General features: G+C 42.5%; 2 protein-coding genes across 2 annotated transcripts; one reads left to right on the top strand and one right to left on the bottom strand.

Moving 5' to 3' along the window:
* The first annotated feature begins 123 nt into the window (after window positions 1–123).
* Window positions 124–4,211, top strand: fgb (fibrinogen beta chain). The gene is made up of 13 exons (XM_076035266.1): window positions 124–279; window positions 632–664; window positions 749–846; window positions 1,027–1,129; window positions 1,273–1,341; window positions 1,438–1,552; window positions 2,009–2,115; window positions 2,343–2,457; window positions 2,592–2,711; window positions 2,809–2,931; window positions 3,050–3,144; window positions 3,257–3,447; window positions 3,867–4,211. Exons 1-13 carry the CDS (start codon window positions 199–201, stop codon window positions 4,096–4,098), a joined length of 1,482 nt encoding a protein of 493 aa, XP_075891381.1. The 5' UTR covers window positions 124–198; the 3' UTR covers window positions 4,099–4,211.
* A 970-nt stretch (window positions 4,212–5,181) lies between these two features.
* On the bottom strand, window positions 5,182–6,426 carry LOC142894117 (fibrinogen alpha chain). Its single transcript, XM_076035270.1, has 4 exons — window positions 6,267–6,426; window positions 5,997–6,180; window positions 5,765–5,910; window positions 5,182–5,535 (listed from the first exon to the last, which is right to left on the bottom strand). The coding sequence occupies exons 2-4, from the start codon at window positions 6,118–6,120 to the stop codon at window positions 5,215–5,217; spliced, it is 591 nt and encodes a 196-aa protein (XP_075891385.1). The 5' UTR covers window positions 6,121–6,180; window positions 6,267–6,426; the 3' UTR covers window positions 5,182–5,214.
* Between the last annotated feature and the right edge of the window lie 385 nt (window positions 6,427–6,811).

Raw genomic sequence — 6,811 nt, 5'->3', positions numbered from 1 at the left:
CAAGCTGACCTTTTGTTCTTTACGAGATGAGCATACAGTGCCAATCAAGGTCAGGTAAACTGTCCCTGCAGGTATTGACCCGTTCCGGGAAATGAGTGTGGGTGGGATTTGGAGGTTGAGGATAAAAGCAAGTGTGGCGTCTGCTTCAAGAGACAGAACTCAGGGTGAAGACAGAAGACACCAGTTTGCTTGTGGAAGATGAGGCTCCTCTTGTTGGTGTATCTATGTGCCTACGCTGCATGGGCCAGCGACAATCTGGATTATGACAACTATGATACTGTGAGTTTCACCCTCATGAGATTCGACGAATGAATGCAACATTGTTAATGGTTTCAAATAGCATTTTATACGAAATACATTTTTAATCATTTTTTGTTATCTTTTTTGAGTTTCTGTGTACACAGGGAAGAAATATATATATTATTTACTATTATCTGAAACCTTTATGTGATCACAAAGCTTTTAAAACACTTATCAAACTGTTGAATCCACTAGATTGTGTTACAATATTAATTTTGATGTATCACATGAAATTTGTGACAGCTGTATGTCTTTTAACTTTTCAGGTGTTTGTTCTGAACTGCAGTAACAGCTAAATTAAAAACAATGTATTCCCTGTTCACCTCTACAGGACACAAGGAGCCCCACAGGAAAAAATGAAACAGTATGTTCAACACTGTAGTTTTTTACACTAGATCTTTTTCCTTGCTTCACTTCGTACTTATTCTCTATTTTCATTTCCTTTCAGACAAGCATAGATGCTCGAGGCCACCGCCCACTGTTAAGGAACAGAGATGGTTACAGCTCAAACCGCTACGTCCCACCACCCATTGGGGGCAGCAACAGGTGGAGTCACGCAACAAATAATCAACACAAAATAGTTTTGTCAGCTAGTTGTCACTGGAGTAGGTTATTGGCCATAAACTCAAGTTGAAACTTTGTAATAATAATAATAATAATAATAATAATAATAATAATAATAATAATAATAATAATAATAATAGTAATAATAAACTTTCTGTGCAGGTATGGCGGCCGACCGGGCACAACCACGGTGGCACGTCCACAGCAGAGTGAAAAGGAGGAACAGCCTGATGTTGGAGGCTGTACTCATGCTTCAGAGGAGATGGTATGTGTTGACTATCTATCTAACTATCTATCTATCTTTCTATATATCTATCTAAGAAAAAGATTAAAAAAAATATTGTAAAAAACATGTCCATGTTAGATTAATTTTCACTGACTAAACAAGGCTTACCCCTCATCCTTCAGGGCGTTTTATGTCCCAATGGCTGTGAGCTAAAGACAGGCCTGGAGAAGCAAGAGAGGGATGTCAGAACGGTAATCTGATTACTCAGTTACACATAAAAACTTAAGTTGTCGTCATAAGAGTGTTCAGAAATAGAACTTGAACATTGATATTTTTGCATGTCTCAGTCCATCAGTGTGATGAAGCCTCTGGTGGACGACCTGTCGAGGTCCAGCAACAACATCTACAACTATGTCAACAGCATGTCTAGCAATCTGAGGGAGAGACAGAGAGTTGTCAATGGTGAGAAACCTCTCCTGACTTTCACCACACACACAACTTTAAATTACTTTATTTTCTAAAAAGGAATGTTTGAAGAAAACACATTTTGGTGATGCTTCTTCATGCAAAATTACTTGAAATTAAATAACATGTTTTGTAAGGGAGGAAATATGAAGACACAAATAATGATATCTCCCCAATACGTATTCCGTCATTCCGGTGTTAAGATGAGGATTTCAAAGTAAAGTACACAATAATTAATTTAATCTGACTCCATTTGATTATAATAACACTGTGTTACACCCGTTACACTTCTTTTATTACACCCGTCTTTTAAAAACTTCTCTAGTAACACCCGTCTGGGGAAAAACCTCAATTGTTAAAGGAAAACATTCCTGGATGTGGATTTGACTGTCTTACAGTTTCATGCAATTTATGGAGGTAAGACCTTTGTTATTCGTTGTTCTCTCTCATCAGGCAACAACAGGGTGACGGGCCAATACACAAACCAAGTAGAGGAGCAGCACGCCTATATCAAGGAGACCGTGGACACTATCTTCCCTTCCAACATTAGAGTTCTAGAGGTAACCATGGCACAAGGCAGGATCCTCCACCTAAACGTTCAGATGCAGCTGACTGAAACATGAGCCAAAGAACCTCAAGAAGCCAACAGTTCTTTTCCAACAAACCCCATTAGATTTCCTCTTGGACATAAATGGATATAAAATAAGATACTTTGTTGGCAGTGAGTCTCAAAAGTTTCTCCAATCCAGAAGCCCCAAGTTCAGAGTATCTTGCGCTTTGGCTGCAGGGGGTTCTGGACAAGATCAGGCTGAAGATCCAGAAGCTGGAAAAGGCAATCCAGGCCCAGCGTGAGCACTGCGTGGAGCCATGCACCACCAAATGTCCTATCCCTGTGGTGTCCGGTAAGGTCCACTGTGTTGACCCTGTTCGTAAAAGCATGGTCCCTTCCACTGCTGGAGAAATTCCTTGAGTTGTTGCATTAGACTTTTTTATTGTTTTATTGTCTTTTGTATTGATTCTTTTCCTGTCTGGTCAGGTAGGGAATGTGAGGACATTTACCGTCGAGGAGGAAAAGATTCCCAGTTGTACATGATCCAGCCTGATGCCTTCACATCTCCATACAAGGTCTTCTGTGACCAGACAACCCAGAGGGGAGGTGAGGACGATACTATCCGTAAAATGCCAATTATTGTTTTGTTTTGTTTTTTTGCTTTCAATATCTGGAGAATTGAGGGGTTTGGTATTTTGCCCAGGCTGGCTCGTCATCCAGAATAGACTGGACGGCAGTGTGGACTTTGGCCGACGTTGGGATGACTATCGCCGGGGCTTTGGGAACATTGCCTTTGATGCTGGAAAGGGTCACTGTGAAGTCCCCGGTAGGACTTCATGAAATAGAATAACAAGCGTTGCACATGGCTTGAATGCCGTGTGATAAACGGAAACTATTTGATGGTCCAACACATTCATGCTTAATGATTGTTGGTCTTGTGACAGGTGAATACTGGCTGGGCAATGATCGCATCAGTCAACTGACCAAGATGGGACCCACTGAGGTTCTTATTGAGATGCAGGACTGGACAGGTGCCAAGGTTAGTTAACTGACTGACAAATCAAACAAAATGATTCTAGTGAGTCTATGCTTTTCCAATTTGCAGCATCCCTTGTGGAAATAAACCTAATTTGGTTCCTCATGTCACTCAGGTTCACGCCCAGTATCGTCAATTCACCATTGAGTCAGAGAGATCAAACTTTGTGCTGTCAGTGAACGGTTACTCAGGTACTGCTGGGGATGGCTTAATTCAAGGTTCCTCCGAACTGTTTGGTGAGAACCGCACCATGACCATCCACAATGGCATGATGTTCAGCACCTACGACAGAGACAACGACAACTGGTAAGTGAACTTAACACCTTCTGCAGTGGGCGACTCCACCTGTTTTAACATGGTGTGCGAGCCCCTCGATTGCTCCGGAGTCTGTTTCATCATGATACAATGTGTATGTTAAAATGATGGCATTGTTGAGGCCCATCAGGGGGGAATTGAAAGGACTAACCCTTAGCCTAGACAATTGGTGAACCGATTTGAACAATCAAATTGGTTATTTGCAGACAAAAGAGGAACCTCCCCTTGCACTTGTAAACATGTGGTCATTGAATCACTTAGAAAACCATATTTTGTAGTTAATTTGATTTAAAGAGACAGCATGGGAGCAGGTACTGACAGGGAAGTCAGTGAAGTCATGCTCAGGAGAGCTCTGCAAGCTGCTGACTGTGTTGATGTTGAGATTTTTTTTTTTTTTTTATTCAACCCAGGAATCCTGGAGATCCTTCCAAACAATGTGCCAGAGAGGACGGAGGTGGGTGGTGGTACAACCGCTGCCACTCAGCTAATCCCAATGGCCGATACTACATTGGGGGACCGTACACCAGGCACATGGCTAAGCACAGCACAGATGATGGTGTGGTGTGGATGAACTGGAAAGGAAGCTGGTACTCACTCAAGGCCATCAGCATGAAGATCCGGCCTTTCTTCGAATCCAGTTAATTGCACCAGAATCCCGAGACATATCAGATATAGGATACCAGATGGATAAAACACAGAGTCATGTAAAAGGAACTTTTTTGAATGAATAAAAACGGCTTGTGTATGGATATTAAGGTCCTGATCATGATGTGTGGTTTCTTGAAAAAAGAATTCTCTCAATAAACACTTTGGGGATCATATTCTGTCTGTTCTGCTTGGTGATTCAAAACATCAACATTTGAACTTAAAGCAAATAATGTAAAAATTGTAATGGGCAACATGTTCAACAAGTTAAATTTCATAAGTAAGACATTGCAAATTAAGAAATAATAATCTAATAATATTTTCATCTGAACTATTTAGGGCAATAGATCTAACTGACTAATTGACTGTACCAAGGAGTAAATGATAAATGGATTTAATCAGAAAAACTCACTTTAAAAACTTTACATGTGATCATGATAAATTGGTCAGAAGCAATACAAATTTGGAAAAGAAGTTGTAAGGAGATTTGAATGAGATGTGTTAGGAATGATAGGGGGTTGTAGTTCCTTTTTCTTTCCTTCCCTTCTTTTCTGTATTTTTGTTTTGTGACTGGTTTCCGGGGGGGAATGAGGAGGTGTGGCTCAGTTGTGGGCGTGGTATGTCATGGAGGTGTACGCACCAGGGTTTATAAATGGATGTAATCAGACTCAGGTGCGAGTAGTGAAACAACGCTGCCGAGCAAGACGCTACGACCCACGCCACGACCACAGACTTTTCCCGTTAAACCAGTCCTGGATCCATTTTTAATAAAAAACCTGAACCTCAACCCCAGACGGAGCTCGTCACTCGCTGGGAGCAGCGACTCGCAGTCGTGCCGACCAACTGCGACACCGGTATGCTGACCCCCTTCACTCAGCTTCTCTCCTGGCGAACCAGTCCCTTTTCATTTCTGTTCCCCTGCTTCCTTGGGGGGGGGGGGGGTTCATCTTCTAGCACACTCCAGGCTAGCTTTGTTTACAATCCCTCGACCTGTCTAGTCCGTAACAGATGAGATACAGGATGAACCAAAGTCATGTTACCTAAGCAGCAGCAAAAGTATACATGCGAGTTTGCCGTCAATAAAATGATCACCTTTGTTTATTTTTCAAGATTTCAACATTCAGAACAAAGCATGTCACTCTCTACAGAGTCCTCCAGAATTATTTGGTTTGATTCAATGTCCTCAAACTCGGTCAGCAGTTCTCTCTGGACTATTGGGATGGTCTTGTACTCTGCAGACGGCACCAGGCCAAGGTCTGCTGGCAGCAGTTTGAGCCTTGGGACTTGTTGGGTAGGTGTCTCTGCTGCCAACTTGTTGCTGAAAGCCTTGTCCAAGCGTTCCATGCTGTCCTGATAGCTTTCATGATTGACGCTGAGAGGTGACGCTGACTGACAGGACCCTGTGCATGCTTGCAGCTTAATGCTAATGTCCACCTGTAGCAAAGGGCAGGACAAAAAAGATATCTCGGGATTGGTCTATAAGCCCCTTGATAGCCGTGCACAAAGATGCCTTTTCGTAGCCTTAAATTATTTTCTAGAGAAGTGAATTACAAAAATGCAATATTTGCCAGAATGAGATGCTTTACTTTTGAATGGTAATTATTGAGCCATTTATAACTTTCTTTCTTTTAAGACCCAAGGAAGTTGTGTTGTGACGTCTCACCTCAGTCCGGTATAGTTCTTCCAGCTGTTGCAGGACTTGGTGGTGCACAGCTTCTAGTTTCTGTGACATCCTGGATGAGTACTTCTGTAGCGAGGTGAGGTTCCTGGATAACCGCTGAGCTTGCTCGACAAAATTCAGCTCTGACACTATTGATTTCAACAAATAGTTTTGATTAGCACTTGTACCTTTAATCTGTGCATTTTCTCCAGATGGGTATTGCATAGAGTCTTACTGTGTCTCTTGACCAGGACCTGTCGGTTTTTCTTGTAGATGTCAGTCACTAGTGTCATGGACTTTAATGATGTCTTTTCATGAGCCATTGCTGTTTTGCACATTGCTCTCAGGTTTTTGTCCATCTTGTCCTCCTGTTGCCAGAGAGCACCTTGAAGTCTGCAGCCAGACGGGCACTTAGACTTCTGAGAAGATCATAAAGCATATCTGCTTTTGCCTCGTGCGTACAGTTTATATGTTGGATGTTGAATGTGTGCATAGACGTTCTTACCCAGTCATCATCTGAACACAGAGCAGCTCTGGATTCCAGCGGACAGTGTTGCTTCTTGCGTGTTTGGGAAGGTCTTCCTTCCCTCTGCTTCTCCAGCCTGACACAAACTGCACACACAAGAACAACAGTTTGATAGCTTGAAGAATTAGGAGTGTGGCTGTTTGTGCAGATTCAATAGAATGGAAGTGTTTTGGTAAACATGTAAGACAATAGTGGGAAATTGGTTGTGTAGTGAAGAAACTGGTCACAGGTGTAACTGTTTTTAAACAAAAGTTCTCACCACCTCACGTCTCTCATCTCCATCGCTCCGCTCCCGCCCCATTTTCGTATGCAAAGCAACAAAACGCCCACTGACAAGCGAGGAGAATGTTGAGTGACATTGTGGGTATATGATGCTACTAGCGTGTTGACCATTCCATTAAGTTGGTACACGGCTGTCAATCCAGAGGGTCATCTCTGTCACAACATTTGGTTCCACTTTTCGCTTTCAGAAAAGGGGCGGTTGCTTCTCGCTACCTATAAAGGTGGTGGGGCAACTGTTGCGA

The sequence above is a fragment of the Nelusetta ayraudi genome, unplaced genomic scaffold (assembly GCF_046127955.1).
Source record: "Nelusetta ayraudi isolate G7.1 ecotype Tasmania unplaced genomic scaffold, CSIRO-AGI_Nayr_v1 ptg000042l, whole genome shotgun sequence".
NCBI lineage: Eukaryota > Metazoa > Chordata > Actinopteri > Tetraodontiformes > Monacanthidae > Nelusetta > Nelusetta ayraudi.
This window is presented reverse-complemented; position numbering and strand designations above follow the sequence as displayed.